Below are 21,162 nucleotides of genomic sequence, written 5' to 3'. Positions count from 1 at the left end.
TCAATCTAGAAGCAGCCCCTGGAAGGAGCTGTGTCCAACTCTTCTTGGACAGAAGATGGCATGACACAAGGGGCTTTGAAATGATAGGGGACATAGCAGTTAACTATATAGTCCTAACGTTATTGAGCACCTGCAACTCCCACTTAAGACAATGGACGTCCCAGTACTTCCCAGGATGAGGTCCTAAAATTGAGGAGATCCTTATAGCTGAAGGAGACTTAAAGGATTCTTTCATTCTAGGAAAACAAAACTGATTGGATATCAGTTTTTAAACTCTATCAACTGGCAGTTAAATAATACAAGTTACTATCTGCATTTCCAGATGGCAAGAAAAGGCCACACTTAGTACGTAGAGTTCCTTCCTCTGCTAAAAGCTGGACGTACACTTATTAAACATATTTTTAAAAAATTAGTGGTTCACAAAAGGAAATGATAAATGTATAGCTATGATAGAAAAATACAATTACCCATGTAGAAAAATACAAAATAAAACCATTCATTCACATTATCTACAGTTGATACTATATGCATATTGTTTCATACCTAAAACATTTATGATTAGAAATTGCATGAGAGAATTTCAAAGCTAGTTGTGTGCAAATGTTTATGCACATCTAATGTATACATGTCATTTACCAGGTAGCAGTGCATGTACAAATCAGATATTTGTGCATTAACATGGCCAATAAGGCTCTGTGCACATGTACGTCTGTGGTACTGGTACACATAATATAGACATGTCACAAACATTTGCACATTCCTCATTTTGAAAATTTGGCCTGATAGCTCTTTGGCTGACAAGAGTATTATTATACTTGCAGCCTACAAGCAAATCTATCAGATCAGTGCCATTTCAGTATGAAACAGAATGGAACATTTGTAGGTAAGTCCACAGTAATTGTGGAACAATTTCTTCATATCTTCTAGCCCCTAGAAGGGTGACATTTTCCACACGGCCAGCCAAATTAATGTTGTGTATTTATATTTCCAGACTCCAATGGATTAAACCTCCTCTGTTTCTTGCATCAGAAATGACCTCTTAAATGGCAGGAAGGGTGCGTCTCTGTTGGGGTGTTAACTCAGGGTGCCACACATCCACAATGAATATCAGCCGATAACTGTCAGCATCCTGCCACACTTCATGCTCAAAAGAGTCGTCGAAGATAAGAACCTTCCCTTCTTCCCAGGTTCTGTAATAGAAAAGAACGTCCTTTTTTATTGTGTTTTGGGCACCCATTAGTGGGTACTTATCTGGGCAGGTATTTGTGCTGGAGATGCTCTTCTGTACATGGAGAAGGTATAATCAGCATGTTTTGCATAAGGAATCTAGTACTACTTAAAGAGAAATGAGATGTCTGTATCAGAGCTCTGAATGAAATAAACTATAGAAAATTCAGTTTGATGTAGCTCCATTCACTGAGTTATACTTTTATGTTCTCTGTCTCTCTTTGTATGCATACAGGAATATACACTATATATATATATTATTTGTATATATCTTTTAGGGATCTGAGTCTAGGAGGCATTGAGCATCCACCCTTCTCAATTATCTGGATACTTTAAATCAAGTCTTCCCCCCCGCCTTTTTTAGACATGTACTATTAGAGGATAATGGAGAGATGAGCAATAGCCAGCAACGTGGTTTTAAAATAAACACATCATGTCAAACAAACTGGATTAAAAAAAAACAGAATTACAAAATTAAATCCTGGTTCATACTTAACGTCAAGAATGTGAGTAGACTCGCTGCATAAATCTTTGCAGAATCGGAGCCTAAGCGCGTGTCTACAGGGGAAAGCTGCACTAGCATAGTTTATTTTGGTATAATTATGCTGATATAACTAAATCAAAAGTGAGAGTCCAAGCTGCTCTGTCCATGCCCTTTTAAGCTACAGTAGAACCTCTGTTTTAGGAATTGGGGATTGAGGCATTTATAACATCAAAAAATCATAAAACGGAACATTTCAAAATGATAGTAGGGTTGGTGCATACATTGCAGCACTTTCTCCTTGTCCTTCCACCCACTGCAAAGTGATTTCCAATGCCCTGAAAGCATTGGAATGTGAAGGGATGACAGCTTGTTCTTCACAGACATCACTTTCATTATGCGATTTTTTCCCCCCAATCGGGAACAATGGTTCATATGTCTGGTCATTTTAAAGACTGGTGTTCATAAAACCATGGTTCTACTGTAGTTTGCTTGCTAAGCGCTGCTTCCATGGAGTGTGACACCATATGGAACAAACACATAGCACTCTGAGTGGGTATTCCAAGGTGCAAAGCACGGCTAGACAGGGAAAGTAAAGTTATTCCAGTGCAATTTTCCCATGTAGACATGGCCTTAGGCAGGGAACACAGTAAATATTACATGTTTTTTATTTTAGTGCAGAAAATTGATACTCTCTCACAAACCATAATATGTACAATTCATTCAAACTGGCTTGTGTATGAGCAGTCACATTCTTTAACAACAAGCTGAAGAACAAAACTTAAAAGGACAATGGTGAGAAGCAACGTATCAGAAGCAAAGGTACCTAATCGGTTGGAAGGATCAGAGTTAGGTTCAGTTTTAACATCTTCATTAATGACCTTGAGAAGGAGTTTAACGGCATGTTAATTAAGGTCTCAATATTGCAAAGTCAATGGGACACTTGAGTGAGTATAATCGTCCTTGAGTGTGTATCACTTTGCAAGACGAGAGCCTTAATTCTGAGGTGCTGAATTAAGCATTGCAAGTGAGGACAGAGAAATAATACAAAGGGAAGTTGTGACACGTGGCTAGAAAGGGTTAAACATCCTGCAAAATAAATAACCCACAGAAGACATATGGGGAGATAATGTTTGTGGTTTTGTACATTCACATATGTATGAGTAGGGTGGACAATGTAACCAACAGTCCCTGTCTATGCTGTATTCTGATAATTTAGAGGTCAAAAGAACATACTAGCATGTAAATGAATTGTAAACACAGGATATCTCAGTATTCATCTCTCTTTGAAATGTACTGTGAATGGTGGAGGAACAAGCAAATGGCCTTACGTTAATTTGTACAGCTAAGTACTGGTGATGGACCTCCTTCAAAGCCATCCTATAACTACCTTTTGTTCCCTGAGGAATTCCAACTTGTCAGAAGACATGAAATTGTATAAAAGATCCTTGGGTCCTGATTCTGTCATCTCAGATCCGCTTAGACTTCATCAGGGGAAGTTTGAGTCTCAAGTCTGAGGTCCCAGTTATGCTGGTACGCACTGAATAGGAGATTTGCTATGTACTCTCAGCAGAAGTCTCCTTCAGCAGTACTGCTGTCCAGCCTTCTCCTTCCCATTGTTTCGCTATGCCTCAGTTTGTATTTTTACCCCGATGTATTAGGCTGCATTTTTTCAAGCTGAACCTCATTTTATTTCCTGTCCATGTTTTAATCTCTTTACCTCTGTGACCGGGGCCCTAGTGGGGAGCAAGCTGTGGCCATTCAATTATGCAAATAATGGGGCAGACAATCCCCATAAAGATGGTTCCAATACCGAGATTCACCAAGCCAGCATAAAACAGCTTCTTTATTACCTCACTGGCTACTCAGAAGTCCAAACAACACAGTTCCCTTAAATATTGTCATTTGGGGCGGGGGGAGGAATTGTGTCTTTGGTAATGAATATTCAGCTTCCGCTGAAGTAAACTGGAGCTGTACATGTCAGTGTAGCAGAACCTGGCCCTTATACATTAGTTTTACATTTTTATAAGGAATTTAGTGTGTACAGAATGTGCCAGACTCAGAGCACTAGGGACTGAAACCCTCTCTGTACAGAGTAGTAACACCACCAGCTTCCCTCTGCTTCCCTGACAAGTACCAGATGTGGAGGGACCAGTGCAACAGGTGAGAGGGTAGCACAGTCTCCATGCCACTAAGCTGTCCGCTCAGATTATGACAAATAAGGATGTCAGTTGTGATCATGGATTGAGAGTTGTGGACACCGGTACACTTGGATCTGGAATGAGACCCACGACTTTGTTTCACACAGGTCAACGAACAGCCATTTGATGACTCTCAGTGACTACTGCCCTGAATTCACAACAGTGACCGAAAGGTGGAAGGCTCCACGCTCATTAACAAGCCTCTAAGCCATCTAACCACCACTCCCTCCTGCCCAAATGTGTACAGTACCTTCAACCTATTTCAAATACTGAGCCGGAAAGCTGAGAACAAATGTATTCATCAGTGATTAGACAAAACATACTACATTAGCTGCAATGCTGACACTGTGACGGAATATTTAAATGAGGTACATGCTGGCAGGAGTCCTATCACTTCTGCAAACAGCTAGATTATTAATAGTTGAAAACTCCTATTCTCAGAATTCTACATATCATCCGCTGTGTTTGGTTTACAGAAGACTTCACTCAGCTACATGTTGTCATGATGCTTGATGTGTTTTTCCATCACCAAATGCATCTCCACAGTAGCAGCATGCACTCAGATGCTGTAAGAAATATACTAGCTCTCTGGAAAATTCCCAGTGTAAACAACAGAACTCCAAGGGGCGGGGTTGGGGAGGGGCAGCTTCTGACTCAAAAAATAAAAATCTGTAAGTGAAAGGCAAATGTTTCCAAGTTAAGGTAATTAAATTGCTTAACTTTCCATTTTGTTAGTTTTAGATTTTTGTGATTTTATTTATAATGCCATATGCAGGCATCAGATGCTACAGCTTGGTCTTCCATATTGTTTCTCTGGGGATTATGTTCCCTGAGCTCAAATATCTAGTTATTGTTTTTTAAGGTGAGCAAACGGATATTGAACAGGTCTGCAATGCAACGTAACTTTTCCTAATAGAAAGCAGTTTTCCTTCTTAATGCATTTTAAACTTAAGAAAACTTTTTATCAAATCCACATATTGGGCTAAATCCTCCGCTACTGTAAAATCAGCATAGCTTCACTACCTTCAACTTCAATTGAATTGAAGTCAATGGAGCTATGCCAATACGTACTAGCTGAGGACCTGGTCTATATGGGCAGAGTGCTCTTTATCCACAGCAGTAAAGAAGTAAACAGAGCTGCGGTGAAGAATCTAGATTTTGCTGATCAAGATGACTGATCTCCAAGCAGGGGAAAGGGAAAAATGGCATAACTCTTGCATTCAGCTGGTAAATGTCATTGGATTAACGGCCTGTGATTCAAAGCCTTTGGGCTATGGACACAGTTACTAAGAGAAAAATGGCTGTGGCATGAAAGAGCAGGTTTAATCTCAAAAGAGTGTTGGGTCACTGCATGACAACTGAAATTCATTTATTTGTAACAAGTTTTAGGGACCAAACTGCTTGTTATATATTTTAATTGAAGACCCCTTTGCCAGCAACCCAAACACATCAGAATTGTCTATTTTTGTGTTGTGGGTCACATCTGAAAACAGGTGCACTCCAATTCTTTAAGCCTTAGGGATGAGAAGGAAATAAACATACCTGTTCTCCTTGGCACATCGAATTCTGCAGCCTTCTTTTGGTATAACCAAGCCCAAATGCATCCTCAGCCTACAGTTAGTAGGCCCTGTGTGAGGCCAGACATGAGTCCCTGGGTGCATGACGGAATACTTGATCTGCAAACAGAGATACAATTCTTTAATCAGGTCATTTTCACTAACCTTCTACTAGAAGAACAGAACTTTACTACAGCTGATTCAAGATGAGTCACGAGAGCCCAACATTGCAGTATCCAGTGTTGCTGGAGCTGTGTCTGACCCCGGATATTAGACAGACTAGGTGGGTGAGCAAATATCTTTTATGGGACCAACTTCTGTTGGTGAAAGAGACAAGTTTTTGAACTACACAGAGCTCTGCTTCAGATCTGGGAAAGGTACTAAGGCTATGTCTACACTGCCACTTATGTCAGTATAACTTATGTTGCTCAGGGGTGTGAATAAACCAGCCCACTTTCTTGTGTGAGTTCATCTGAGAGTATAGCGATTGTCTGGTTTCACCCACATAGCTGTTATTGGCATAGGCGTCAACTTCTCTTTGCACTGGTGGGTGCTCGACCCCCACCCATCCCGACTCCACCCCTGCCCCGCCCCCTCCCGCCCTTGCCCTGTCCCCATTCTAACCCCTTCCACAAAGTCCCCACCCCAACTCTGCCCCCTCCCTGCCCCTATTGGACTCCTTTCCCAAATCCCCACCCCGACCTCACCTCTTCCCCTGAGCATGCCACTTTCCCGTTCCTCCCCCTCCCTCCCACAGCTTGTTACGCCGCGAAACAGCTGTTTTGTGGCAGCAAGCGCTGGGAGGAGAAGCGAGGACGCGGCATGCTCAGGGGAGGAGGCGGAGGTGAGCTGGAGCGGGGGGATGGGGCAGGGAGCTTGGCTGCCAGTAGGTGAAGAGCACCCACCAATTTTTCCCCATGGGTGCTCCAACCCTGGAGCACCCATGGAGTTGGCACCTATGGTTATTGGGGCATTTAGTGCACTGGATGAGGTACACCACATGTTGTGATAGGTATGTGTAGGACCCATGGATTTTGAAAGCTGTGCTGTGTGGGGTGTTGATCATTGTAGCCGTGGAGATCAGTCTGCAGGTTTTACACCTATTGTTTTAGCAGGGTCTGGTGCTGCTTTGAGTTGGTGTGTTTCGGTCTGTGGGAAGCTTGCTTCTGATAACGAGCTTGGAGAGGTTGGGGGGTTATCAAGGTTCAGGAAAGATTTCTTTCAGGATGGGTCACCACTGAGTATGGGTTATAGTTGTTTGATGATACCTGTGTGGGTTCCAATGGGGGTGGTATGTAACAACTAGGGTGTGCAGTCAGAGGGGTTTTTATTTCTGTATTGAAGTAGGTCCCCTTGGGGTCTCACGGAACAGGCCACCCAAATATCCCAAGAGAACCTTCTTCAACACAGAGATAAAACCCCGACCAACTGCACACCTATGGTCCCACCCTGGAACGCATATGGAGTATCATCAAACAACTTATGCCATACATATAATTAATAAGTACTGTACCACACATACATTATTAATATATAACCTCCATAAAACTACATTAAAATAATGTTACGGTTGTAGAGTCAAGCATTCAAAACTTAGGAAATGCCAGAATTAAATTTGCCCATGCTACTTTATTCGACTCCGTTATGATATGCAATAGGATAAAATGGTATCACATACTATTTTTTCCACAAGATCTCCGTCTTGTTCAGAAAATGGGTAGTTAATTATTCATTTTTTCCCCCTCATTCAATGTGTGTCCCCAGACTTTATTTAATGCACACCATCCAATCCCTGTGCTGAATACAAAATTATGAATTTCCTTACAGGTGTTTCTACAATGCTCTCCTCATAATATCTGAGTGCTTCAAAAACATGAATGAATTTATCTTTACAACACCCTGTGAGTGTATAACTTTATTTTATGGAAAGGGAACTGAGGAACAGAGAGAATTCTTTAACAGGGTACTAAATGGGAGGAAGCAGTAGATGAAATATATCTTGCTTTTAATAAGGTTTTTGACACAGTCCCACACAACGTTCTCATAAGCAAACTAGGAAAATGTGGTCTAGACTAAATTACTATAAGGTGGGTGCATAACTGGTTGAAAGACTATACTCAAAGAGTAGTTAACAATGGTTCACTGTCAAACTGGGAGGAAGTATCTAGTGGGATCCTGCAGGTGTCTGTCTGGGATCTGGTACTGTTCAATGCTTTTATTAATTACTTGGATAATGGACTGGAAAGCATGCTTATAAAATTAGCAAATGACACCAAGCTGGGAGAGGTTGCAAGAACATAGGAAGATAGGATTAGAATTCAAAACAACCTTGACAAATTGAGAATTGGTCAGAAATCAACAAAATGGAATTAAATAAAGACAAGTGCAAAGTACTACACTGTGGAATGAAAATACAAATGGGGAATAACTGACTAGGCAGCAGTACTCCTGAAAAGGATTGAGGGGTTATTGTGGATAACTAATTGAATATGAGCCAACAACATGATGCAGCTGTGAAAGAGACTAATATCATTCTGAGGTGTATTAACAGGAGTGTGGTATGTGAGACACAGGAGGTAATAGTCCCGCTCTACTTGGTGCTAGTGAGGCCTCTCCAGGTTATTGTGTTCAGTTTTGCTTGCCATTCTTTCAGAAAGATATTGACAAACTGGAGAGAGGTCAGAGGAGAGCAACAAAACTGATAAAAGGTTTAAAAAACCTGACCTATGAGGAAAGGCTAAAAAAAAGGGGTCTGTTCGTCTTGAGAAAAGAAGACTGAAGAGGGATCTGATAACAGTCTTCAAATAGCTTAAGGGCTGTTATCAAGAAGTGATCAATTATTCTCCATGTCCACTGAAGGTAGGACAAGAAGTAATGGTCTTAATCTGCAGCAAGGGAGATTTAGACTAGAGATTAGGGAAAACTGTCTAACTATAAGGTAGTTAAGCACTAGAATAGGCTTCCAAGACAGGTTGTGGAATCCCTGTCATTGGAGGTTTTTAAAAACAGGTTAAACAAACACTTATCAGGGATGGTCTAGATATACTTGGTCCTGCCTCAGCAGGGTCCCTTTCTGAGGTCCTTTCCAGACCTACATTTCTATACTTCTTTAAATTTGGAATGCTTGACTTTGCACCCCTAGCATCCTTTTAATGCAGTTTTTGGAAGCAATTTCCTAATTAAAACATTGAAAAAAATGACATTTCATCCTGTAGAATCATACTGACCCAGCTCGGGCCATCAGCTGGGTCTGGACATTTAGATCCTCAACTAACTGAGTAATTGGTAGCAGGAATAGGCTGTTACTCTCTATGTGGACCAGGGACTTGGCAGGGAGATACACACTTTGCCAGCATCCTGTGGTGAGTCTTAAAGTTGCCTTCCAGAGGCAGAAACCTGAGGAAGGGCAAATAGAAGTGGCACTACCGCCTGCCTGCCTTGAGGTGAATCTTCATGCTGACCCATGAGCCAGATTGGTGCAAGTGGATATAGTTTATAACTCCCTGAACCAGCTGCAGTGGATCTGACCCACTGAATGAACTCTGCTCTAGTCAGTGTCCCCTATGGGTACAGTACTCATCGGCATCACCTTGCCCCACCCTCTTGGATTGCAGTAATGAAGCATGTCAATAAGTACCTGTCCTCTTCGGCACCCTGTAGCCTCAGGGAATCTTTCCAAGAAAGCACATGTTTTAGGGACGCCTTTACAGGCATTTTCATTTTTTCTTCCTAACAAAACAAATCGGCAAGTGAAACACTAAATAAATAATCTCTACGCTTCCCACTCACATAAGCATGTTTCATCCAAAGATTTCAAAGAGCTTTCTACAAAAGCCAGGCACGTGTCACTGTCCCCATTTCACAGAAGCAAAGAGAGGATAGACACTGAAACTAAAGCAAAGAGAGATGGCTTGCAATATTATCAGTTTAAGTTATAGCACCCTGCTTTTAAATCATTCATTTAGGGTATGAGTCATAAGACAATGAATGAGGCTCTATGGGGAAAAAGAGATGAAAGTGACTCCCCTCAAGACAAACTATACCTCAGTGTTGAAATGATGTATTTTAAAGTTCTTTCTAATGTGTAAATCCCTACACTACTTAAGGTCATTCTAACATTCAGGCCTCCCACATCACAGCTCAGAGAAAGAGCAGCTGGTTTATTAAAACATATACTGTAGCTCATATCGTTTCTGAATGACAGAATTTCATCTGGTTGGTGACAAAAGACTGGAGATACATTTTTTCCTTCCCACCTTCTCTCCATCCTCTGGGCTGATTTGTACTTGTGCACTACTGACTTTGCTAGAACAAAATCTTGGCAACTTTGCCAAGAGATGGGTATTGTGGTGTTGGATTCTGCAGGTGCTCCTGGGCAATGTGATTTATCATAAAGAATTCTTGCTCACTATGCTCAGGGTGCAAATTCCACAGGCTCAGATGACGGTTCCAGAAACTTAACAAAATAGCATTGGTTTCGTAAAGCTATATTACTATTTCTTATTACAGAATATGGAGTGAACGAAGGGGAGGGGCCAATGAGAAGGAACACTAACAAACAGGTTACTTACCTTGCTGCCACAATGTGAACTGGCTCCAATCTCCCTTTTCTCGCAGGTTCTCATCTTCAGGTAAGAAGAGGCCTTTTCCTTTATCCATCACAGAAAGCCCTTCATCACGAATAAGCTTCCAGGTTTTTTCTAGGGACTGTAGTGAGAACCACCATTATTATTCTGAGAATTTGTGTTCAGTTTGAGCACCTCTTTAGTTTTTCTGCCTCTCTCTCTTTTTTTAATTTAACAGCAGTAACAGCGTTCATCATTGTCAAGTTTCCTTACTTTCAATTTCTGTGAAGGCATTTTAAGGCTGTAAAAACAACCATCATGTCATTCTTCAGATTCAATTACTTTTGTATCATAATAATTTCAATAATCCCCAGCCAGCTCACAGACTGGCCCCCACTTTAATTTGCTTTTTAATTAGCCTAAGGGCTGTGTAACAGATCATTTTATATTGCAAGCTAACAAGAGTGCTGATGATCTGTTCACTCTCAGCACACTAGTACTTGGCATACTCTCGAGACAACAAGCCCACTACCATAATCTGAAACTCAAAGTGACCAACTGAGTTTTACGGTTCAAAGTGGAACAATATAAGCACTCTACTTAACTCTGCAATTATAAGTTAAAACTTCAGTGAGGTCTACTAAGCTTCATTTGTGCACTCTGATACCATTGAAAAGGAAGATAATATTTGACTTGAAATTCCAGCAGAAGGATTATATACACAGTCCCTGAAAATGGTGGAGAAGTTTAAATCATAAACATCTATCCTCTTTTTAGCCAGTATGCATTCAAAACTGAATCATTCTTCAAAAGTTAGTATGAGAAATTTAAAGCTCTACTCTTCTCTGCTTCCTTAGGACATTATATTTGCATAGAATCTTATAAATTACAGAATTAATATTCTAATTGTAGCCAGTAATTTTAATCTTACAGTCGTATAAGTGAACACAGTAACAATTGGACCTAATGATACAAAAATGATTTCTATTTCCCAACCATTTACTTTGTTCACTGAACCACATTTTGCATGAGCAATTTTGCATTTCCTCCTCCAATTTTTGAAAACAAAAGCATTTGTGTAGGAATATTTTAATTCATTTCAACATGCAACATGGGCTCTTACTGGTTCGTCTCCATATCATCTGTTTGAATGTGATGGGCTAGATGCAAGGATTGCTGTGCGAAATTCTAAGATCTGTGTTAACGCAGGAGGTCAGAGTAGATGACCATAATGGTCGCTTCTAGCCTTAAAATGTGTGAATCCATGACATTTCCATTTCAGTCCAATGGCTGCCTTGCCACTTGACTTTCTTCAGTTAAATGACAGGCAGCAAGCGGAGCCCAGAAAATGGATACCTTGACACAACTGCAAAGTGAAGATGTGATTATAGCATGGGTAGGTATGTTTGTGTTAGCTTTAATTTAGGTAGTACAGGTAACAATAGTAGTATAGACGTAGTGGCACCATCTAGCAACCTGAGTACATACCCCAGCTGGCTCCGAGAGCATGCCAGATTGGTGCCAGCTTTGCTCGAGATAGTATGCTAAAAATAGACGCATGGATGTTGCAGCATAGGCGGCTGCTCGGCCAATCACCCAAGCTTGTACATGGGGGCCGAAAAGGTTAGCTCAAGCCAAGCTTGCACCAGTCTGTCTATTTAGACTGGGAGGCACACTCCCTGCTGCAACATAGACATACCCGGGAGGGACTGGACTCTGATTGCTATGCCATGCTGAAGTCCATGCCACCACATCTACACAGATATTATTATCTGGCTAACTAGATTAAAACTAATCTGGTTGTGCCTACCCATGTGACAATCAGACCTTCACTTTGCAGCACAGATGTATCTAAAGAGCTTTAGAAATACAATTCCTAGAATTCTCTGGGTTTTCCACAATAAAATGATTGACTCTTACCAGCTCTTTTCTGAGTGTGTGTGCCAAGATCTAGGAAAATTAGGATTGTACTTCCTGTCTATTGTAGATCTCCTTTTTTCTTTCCAGTGGCTAGGATTCTCTCTCTCTCTCTCCCTCTCCAATATAAGACGGTGTTCGCAATTACTGTGCTTCCTACTGTGCTCATTGTAGCCTCTTTTCAGGTGGGTTTCACTACAATCTTCCTGTATACTTAACTCCAACAAGAAAAAAAATCATTTTCCAACAAAAACTACAGAAGCTTTACTTTTCTTATTGGGGCGGGGGGGAGGGAAGCAAAAGTCCAAGGATCAAAAAAGTTTACAGACTCATTGCCAGCCATACATTGGTAAAAATACTTTACGCCTTCGCTGCTTGGGAATCCAGGAGTATATGAGGGTAGAAAACATCCTTGACAAATGCATGGGCAACAGACGGGTAAATAGAGGGATCAGATGCAAGCCTTATGAAGTCCTTTAGAGATTTCACCCTTCCCCACTAGTATGACCTACATAGTGTCCAAACAGATGAGAAAGACTGCACTGCTTAGGTCTGATGGAAAAGACAGAGCTGAATTTAGAATACCGGTAGTAATGTAGTCCTAAATAGCTCACAGGCTTCCTAGTTGCCTCACATGCATATCAAAGAGCCCTGCAAACCCCAAAGCAGGGTACTTTATGGATATGCAGTTTCATATCATCAGCCTCTGAGACTTTTTGGGAAAGGCTAGAATGGAGCACTGAAGACAGTGTTGTTAACCCAAGCCAGAATCGGCAGGTGAGTTAATACCACTTCATGTTCAAAGCTATAAAACGCTGTTGTTCCAGATGAAAGTACTATCGTGAATAACTGACCACCTATTGGCAGGAACAGAGGAAGGACACCAATGCAGCTTGACTTTATACAGGCCGTAATTTAAAATAATACAGGTCAAGAAAATCAGAAAACTCTAAATGGTGCCAGAGGTGCTTTGTGACAAATGCCTCAATTCCCTGGCCCAAAAAGGAGAGGCTGAGACTGGGCAGTGATTAGCTAGAATATCAGTATCAAGCATTTCTTCCATTTGAGCAAGGATCTAATGCACAAGGTCTGTATCTTTCCCTCCCAAAAGGAGATATTGTTAATCCCTGACAATAACTGGTCCAGCACCCACCTCTTGCTAATATGAAGAGCATGGGTCTATATCACAGCTTGTATGTAGCATCTTCCCTATCACTTCTAGAGGTTTGCAAGCAAAACAGGCCAAAATTCACCTGGAAGGTCCTTTTACTTTCCTTTTAAGACTCTGTCTCCACAGACCTGTGGACAAACTGATTTGAATAGAACTGAATATGTCTGCAAAGCAACTTGATAATTCTTCACTACAAGTAATATTCACATTTGTCTCTTATCAGATGGAAAGTGGATTCAGGAACCTGAGCACTACATGGAAAAGTTCAAACACAACTCCGTGTTTATCTCCAAGACCCTGGTTTTGAAAACACTTACACACATGCTGAACTTTAACTATGAGTAAGGCTGCGAGTTTCTCAGGGAGGTCACAGATTCTGTGACTTTCCGCGACTTCTGTAGTGGCCAGCTGCACCGGCCGCTGCTGGGGCAGTCTCAGGCCACCACCACCACCCCAGCAAAAGCAGGAGTTTGGGTGGGGAGCTAAGAGTTGGGAGTTGGGGCACGGGAGTGGGTGAGGGCTCTGGGTGGCATTTACTTTGGGGGTGGGGGTAAGCTCCCCAGAAGTGGCACTTCCCTTGGCTCCTAGGCCAAGGGGCTCTGTGCACTGCCTCCACCTGAAGGCAACACCTCCGCAGCTCCCATTGGCTGTAGTTCCCAGCCAATGGGAACTGCAGATCCAGCACTCAGGGAGGAGACAGCACGCAGAGCTGTGTGACGTCACCATTTCCGGGGAGGCATGGAGCTGGTAGGGAGCTTGCCAGCCCCGCCAACTCCCCCCCGCCCTCCCTGCCCCAGCACCGGTCCCAGGACGCCCCCTCCCCCGAACACCCACAGCACCCCTTGTGTTGCCCCCATCCCCAAGATTTAGTCGGGGGTATATAATACAAGTCGTGGAGAGGTCACGGGCCGTGAATTTTTGTTTACTGCCCAGGACCTGTCCATGACTTTTACTAAAAATACCTGTGACTAAAACGTAGCCTTAACTATGAGTAGTCCTGCTGAAGTCAAGCACATGAGTGTTTGCAGGACTGGGACCAACTGTCTTGCTGATATTCCAAGTACTGGCATTTCCCAGGAAAATATTTAAAATTACCATACCGTATTATTTGCATAATTTCAAACAACAGGTTAAGACGAGCCAACTCTTTTGAGTTGTGATCCAATCTTGGTTCGAATCAAGAATCCAAATGTGAATAGTATCTTGAGTACAAGCATTTGTTCAATAAGAGCTGATTTCTATAAACCCCTACACAGTTTTTTCCTCAATGTCTTTTTCTTAAACAGTAATTGCATCTTATTATTGCTTTGCATCTGATTACACTGTAGATTTTAATTGCAAATACTGTACTACACCTGAGTATGGGTTTTCTTCACTTAATCTTGATTTTTAGAAAAAAAAAAAAGAGTACTGAACACAAGAAATCCTCACTCTGAGTTTCCAAAGCCTATTTAATCTATAAACATCACCAGTGTCACAAAATAAATGTTTAATGCCTTTGCTCTTTGCAAGACAGGGCTTTCCTTAAAGTCTCTACCCACTTTTTTATATTAAACAGTTACTCCTCTTAATTTACAACTTAATTTCACCATTCAGTTTTAACTTTTATCCTTTGTTTTCTAAACCATTTCAAACCTAGGTGTCAGCACAACCTGCAAAAGATTCTATTTAACCACCCAGCACTCCTTTCAAGGCCAATTATGGATAGGGGATATGTGGTAGGGTAGCTACCGCTTTCATTTTCTTCCAGGTGAGGATGGCTTGAATTTCTTAATTAGTAAAATCCACATTGTCAGAGAAAAGTACATGATCTAGTTTAATCAATCATTTCCACTCAGTGTAGTACATTGTTGGCAAAGTATTACTGGGATCCTTTCCAAATGTCAAAGCTACAATATAAGGAAAGGACAACATTATTTGTGTTGGTACGTATTTAGGACTAGTGAAGATTATTTCAGGATACAAAACATGGCTTACCTCTTGTACATTTTGAATGAGAACTAACTCACCAGAAAGTAAACATATATTGGATTTAAATAAAAATACCACACAACGGTGCAATGAATCAAAAATATCCTGCTACATGCTAGCAGAGGGGCAACCAATTGCACCAAGGAAAGGTGTCAGCTGCAGAAGCAACTTAGTTTGCTTTTCATTCAGAGACGTATTTATTCCTTTCGTGGAGACTGAAGAAGAAAGGAGGAGTTTCCTGCATCTTATTAGGGCTTGTCTACACTGGCACTTTACAGCACTGCAACTTTCTTGCTCAGGGGTGTGAAAAAATACCTCATGGAGGTGGGTTTCTTTTAGAGCACTGGGAGAGCTCTCTCCCAGCGCTGTGCCACAACTACACAAGCCACTAGAAAGCGCTGCCGTGGCAGGGCTTTAATGTTGCCAGTGTAGACAAGCCCTCAGAATCCAAATCCCTCAAATACTATGATGATGACCGAGACAGACATAGAAAGAGCAATATTACCAGCACACCTACTTACCAGTCACTCAACAGGCTCTTTCCATGTAGCTCATTTAGATTCTCTGCCCTCTAGGGAATTGGAGGCTTGTCACCAATTAGGCTTGTCCCTATTTTTTTCCGAGGACCCTCCAAAGCTTAATTATTAAACTGTATGCAGCAGTTTCAGGGGCATTAACCCTTTGCTTACCAGGCATAAGCATCCCTTGAAATGGTAATATTTTAAAATATGCTTATACTCATTTTTGAATATTCCCTGGATCCTGGAATTAGCTGTGTTATTGTAAAGTAAAGGAAAGGAAAGTGACTATTCTCAAACTAGGAATACTAGAAAAAGGCATTTTCCCCTAAGTTCTTTGTACACTGGGCAAGACAAGACATAGCTCAATTCTCATCCCCATCCCAAAGAAACCATAACAGAACATTAAATACGTTTATGGTAGTCTAAGCGACAAAATGGTACTGTTTTGAACATGGCTATGCACTGCTGTGTTAAGTAATACAATGAACACATTATAGCAGACAGTGTAGATCAGGACAAACTGTGTTCAGCATTGTATCACTAATAATGAATAAACCCTCAGTGTGTAGAATTTAATCACTGTAAAGCTGCCATAGTGCTGAATATGGTTTGTTCTGGTCTACACTGACTGCTAACTTGCATTCAACAATACGTAGAACAGCTCTGAGGGAGAAGAGGCCTGATTATCCACTGCCTGGCACCTTGTCCAGCCATGTACCCCTGTGCAAAGAAAGTGTCAAACTCTTTCATTCCTGTTTGGTTGCAATTTACATCCATCTCACACAGATGTTAAATGACCATATAAGATGCAAAGCAGGGAAGAATGATTACAGATTGGTTTTCATCATGTGGGATGGGGAAACAACTTGCACAGATTTTCATCGTTTTAACAAAAATTTAAACGGAAGTCAGAATGTCTTTGAAGTTAATAAAACAGCAGTTTTTATTAAGCTTGTTACCACTGTCTCGGGAATGCTACTGCATATTTTGCTCGCAGCACAGTACATTTTTAGAATTAATTTGACCTTTTTTTAAATATTCAAACAATTGTATTGAGTTATTGGGGGGTGGGAATGGTAATGGGTGGGAGAGGATACAATACTACAAATCTTTTTTGGAGATGCCTTCAACTTATATTTTGGACTCACACTAGCAATTGTGAAGGTTACCTTAAACTTAAAGAATGTGAAATATCTCTCTCTCCACTTAAAGTAAAATGTGCACATAAATCAAGACCAGTAATACAGTCCAAGTGCAATGACATAATCCGTCTAAATATTGCATTACCTCTGAGTACTTTATTAGTTATCACCCCATAGTACTGTGCATCCAACCTGATTTAGCTTTTTCTTTTAATCATTATTTTGCTTACAGTGGTTAACAAATGTTAAAAGACCAGGTTTCGCTGTTATTTGGACAAATGACTGACCTAGCTACCTTGGTAGTGAGTTCCCATTTTCTACATGGGAAAAACACAGACTCACAACTTTGTGTACAGCTGTAACTGACTACAACTACTACAAACAAAAACATTTTAAATTCCATCATGGGCAATATTTTTAACATATAAATGAAAGACACAAAATAAAATAAATATCATAAACTAATAAATATGAGACACATAATGTGAGTATACAAATATTTTCCAATGTCAGCTTTCAGATCCAAATTTACAAAAGCCTGGAAATTGCAGATGGTAACTCATATCAAGCTTCAGAAATTCTACATTTTCCTTGACATCCATCTATCCCAATTGTTGTTTCACTTCCTTTTATTATTGATCTTCCTCTTACTGTTCCTACTCTCTTCTGTCATTCATTGTGATCGTACTTTTGTGCTTTCAGGGATTCCATTGCTTGCATGGTTTACATAACTCTATTCTATTCTATTAAAAGTGCTCTTAAGGTGCAACATCACCACCGAAGAAATTCAGAGAGGCACTGTACTTCAGAAAGGCAGGCTCAGCTCCTGGAAATCCCAAAGTGCTGGGGTAGCATGACCACTGCATCACCTTTGGTGAGGGTGCAGTATTCACTTCCTCTCTGTGCCTCTGCTGGTGGATGTGGATGGGACCGGGCCATGGCTCCATCTTTCCTGAAGCTAGCTCTGAAAGGCACTGCCCTGAGGACTTCCACAGTGCACAGCTCCTTGACAGGGCAAGAGGCACCCTGTGTTTTGATCTCTCCCTTGTGCCAGGCAATATATGGTTCTACATGTTTTTCTTCATATACTGTGTGTGTGTGTGTGTGTAGTGTGATAGACCCAGTCCAGTTGGGTAGAGCAGAGTAGCCTTATTGGGATCGAGGAAGTGCAAAAGGATCCCCCCCAGCCTAAGAGGGGGGGTCCACAGGACCTGGAAACCAAATAATTACGGGGGGACAACTAATGAAATAACAGGGACAGGAGTGCTGTCAAAGGGTCAAACGAAAGGAACCAGACAGGGACACCAAGCAGAGAACGCCGGACAGCGCCCATGGCTTCTCAAAGGCATCAAGGGATTCAGTGGACGGCTCCCAGAGGAACTCTGCCTCACGCCACAAAAGGGACAGGTGTCTGGGATAGGGGTGAACCGCGCCAAGTACATGCCTGTGCTCATGGCCCCGTGAAGGAGCCGCCAACTGATATCCTCTAGAGGTGGCGAGGATGAAGACGTGAAGGGTGTGGAGCACGAGCGTGTATAGATGTTTCCTTGGCGCGGTCTGGAAACGGACCAGCTGCAAATCGTGTAGCTGGCTCATGGTGAAGGGACCGGGGGGGTCGGTCGGGTCCACGGGATAGGGGCCCAATGAAAAGGTCTGGGGGGTCTGGGGTGGAGGGGCGCGCCCTCTCTTATGACCTGGTCGAGGTAAACCCAAGCAGCGGACGACAAAGCAGCCCTCACCTCCTGAAGTACACGCAGGGGAGTACGAGGTCTGGAGAGCCCCACGTGCTGAGCGACTGTCAGGGGATCCAGCCAGTCTCCCCTGTCATAGTCCAGGAGGTCTCCGACTCTGGTGACTTCTGCCAGGACCAACCTCTGGCGCACCGAGAGGGACTCTGCCACCTGCACATAGAGTTGGGGGTTGTGTAGCAGGAGCTCTGCGAGGAGATCTGCCCCCACGGAGTCTGCCACGGACCTGGTCGCTGTGAACAGTTTCCAGGTCCAGAGGAGGTCCTGGTAGAAGACCGGCAGCCTGGAGAGGTCTCGCGGAAGACCTCTCGGATGGAGATAAAGGAGCTGCCGGTCATATCGGAGCCCTCAGAAGTGGTGCAGGAAGGCGTGCGCTAGTACGCTCCACGCTGGACTACCTGGACCATAAAGGAGCCTCTGCAGGGCCTGGAGCAGAAGACATGGACCTGAGTGTGGAGACACTTCAGGCCCTGCCCTCCCTCCTCCAGGGGTAGATGGAGAACCCCTTCAGAGACCCAGTGCAGTCCTGAACAGAAGAACTCCAGAATCGATGTCCGGAGGTTGGCCAGGAAACCCGGGGCCGGGACCAGGGTGTTGAGCCGGTACCAGAGCATGGACAGGACTGGTTGATTAAGCACCAGTGCCCTCCCTCTAAGGGAGAGGCACTGGAGGAGTCCTGTCCATCTCTGGAGCTGCTCTACCACCCTGCCTTCTAAACTGTGCCAGTTCTCCGGTGGAGACGGATGCGTGGCAAAGGTAAACGCCGAGATGGAGCAGCGGACCCGCGCTCCACCAGATGGCCTGAAGCGCGGGTGGGAGGGAGCTCGCCTGCCACCAGTCCCCTACCACCAAGCCAGAGCTCTTGACCCAGTTGACCCGGGCAAAGGAGGTTGCCCAGTAGATGGCCTGGCAAGCCTCCACCCACGCCAAGTCACCCAGGTCCTGGACCACGAGGAGCACATCGTTGATGTATGCCAACTGGACCAGCCGCAGCTCTGGCTCCCGCAGCATCAACCCCGTCAAACTCCTGCGGAGGAGACAGAGGAAGGGCTCGATCGCCAGAGCGTACAGCTTGTTCGAGAGTGGGCACCCCTGCCATACTCCTCGCCCGAAGCTGACCGGTTGGGTCAGGGTCCAGTTGAGCCTCACCAGACACTCTGCGGAGGTGTACAGCACCCGGAGAAAACCCACAAACTGGGGTCCGAAGCCAAACGCTCGCAGAGTGCTCAGGCGATACCCATGGTCCACCCTGTCGAACGCCTTCTCCTGATCCAGGGATAGGAGGGCAAACGACAGACCGTCCCTACACCCGAGTTCCAAGAGGTCCCGGACCAGATACAGGTTGTCGAAGATGGTGCGGCCCGGGACGGTGTAGGTCTGGTCTGGGTGGATCACGTCTGCCAGCATGGACCCTAGCCGCAGCGAGATGGCTTTCGCTACGACCTTGTAGTCCGTGCTGAGGAGCAAGACGGGATGCCAATTTCGTAAATCGCAGAGGTCCCCCTTCTTCGGCAATAAGGCGAGGACAGCTCGCCTGCACGAAAGAGGGAGGACCCTGCTCTGCAGAGACTCGGCCCAGACAGTGACTAGGTCTCAGCCGAGGACATCCCAGAACCTGCAGTAGAACTCCACGGTCAGCCCGTCCATGCCCGGAGATTTATTGGTGGGCATGCAGCGGAGGGCTTCCGAAAACTCGGCCAGAGTGAGAGGCAGCTCTAGCCGGTCTTGGTCGCCTGTGCTGACCATCGGGAGTTCATCCCAAAGCACTCTGCAAGCATTAGGATCAGTCGGATCCGGGGAGAAAAGCCCTGCATAGAAGGTCCTGGCCCTCCCGCACATCTCTGCCGGATCCGTGAGGGGGTGCCGTCCTCTGCTAGGAGGCAGGTGATGTGCTTCTTGGCCCCCATCCTTTTCTCCAGGGTGTAAAAGAAGCAGGAGCCGCAATCCATCTCCCGAAGGAGGCGGATGTGGGATCGAACAAAGGCACCCCGGGCCCAATGGTCCTTGAGGGCCCGGAGCTCCTCCCGCTTCTCCCGGCACGCCCCGCAGAGGGATGGATCCTCAGGGCTGGCGGCCTGACACCTCTCCAGCTCTAAGACCTCCCGTTCCAACTGCCCTATCGCTGCATCCCTCCGTCGGCTGGCGCCCCGGGTGTAGTCACGACAGAAGAGCCAGGCGCGCACCTTCCCCAGGTCCCACCACCGCCGCACCGAGGGAAAGGCACACCGCTGCCCTCACCAGGCCAGCCAGAACTCCCAGAAGGACGCCACGAAGCCCACATCCTCCAACAAGCTGTTGTTAAAATGCCAATAGGCCGGCCCTGGCCTCTCTGCACAGAGAGAGACCGTCACGGTGGCTAAGTGATGATCGGAGAATGGGGCTGGCCGGATGCTGGAGGAGTGGGCCCGTGAAAGGTGGAAACATGATAAATAGATGCAGTCCAACCGGGAGTGTTGCGACCGATGGGCCTCCACCTGGACAAAAGTGAACATCGAGACGTCGTCCGGGTGGTGGTCGCACCAGACGTCCACCAGGGAGTGATGGTCGACTATCTCCCAGAGGACGTCCGCGGCGGCCGGGCACTGCTTGGTCCCCGAGTGGTCCCACTCCTCGAGGGTAGTATTAAAGTCCCCGCCCAGGACCAGGCACTCACGAGGATCCA

General features: G+C 44.2%; 1 protein-coding gene across 10 annotated transcripts in view; it reads right to left on the bottom strand.

The window, feature by feature from the left end:
• Positions 1–893: 893 nt before the first annotated feature.
• ASPH (aspartate beta-hydroxylase) overlaps positions 894–21,162 on the bottom strand; it is a 190,038-nt gene continuing 169,769 nt past the window's right edge. For 5 of the 10 annotated variants that reach the window (XM_074944317.1, XM_074944318.1, XM_074944320.1 and 2 more), the window contains 4 exons: positions 10,037–10,172; positions 9,103–9,194; positions 5,452–5,585; positions 895–1,190 (listed from right to left, as the gene is read on the bottom strand). In XM_074944317.1, coding sequence (XP_074800418.1) covers positions 1,040–1,190; positions 5,452–5,585; positions 9,103–9,194; positions 10,037–10,172 — 513 coding nt within the window. In that variant the 3' untranslated portion in view covers positions 895–1,039. Of the gene's footprint in view, positions 1,191–5,451; positions 5,586–9,102; positions 9,195–10,036; positions 10,173–21,162 lie in introns of all 10 variants that reach the window. The other 5 variants (XM_074944323.1, XM_074944325.1, XM_074944319.1 and 2 more) reach the window with 3 other exon arrangements.

Source organism: Natator depressus, chromosome 2 (assembly GCF_965152275.1).
Source record: "Natator depressus isolate rNatDep1 chromosome 2, rNatDep2.hap1, whole genome shotgun sequence".
NCBI classification, from domain to species: domain Eukaryota; kingdom Metazoa; phylum Chordata; order Testudines; family Cheloniidae; genus Natator; species Natator depressus.
This window is presented reverse-complemented; position numbering and strand designations above follow the sequence as displayed.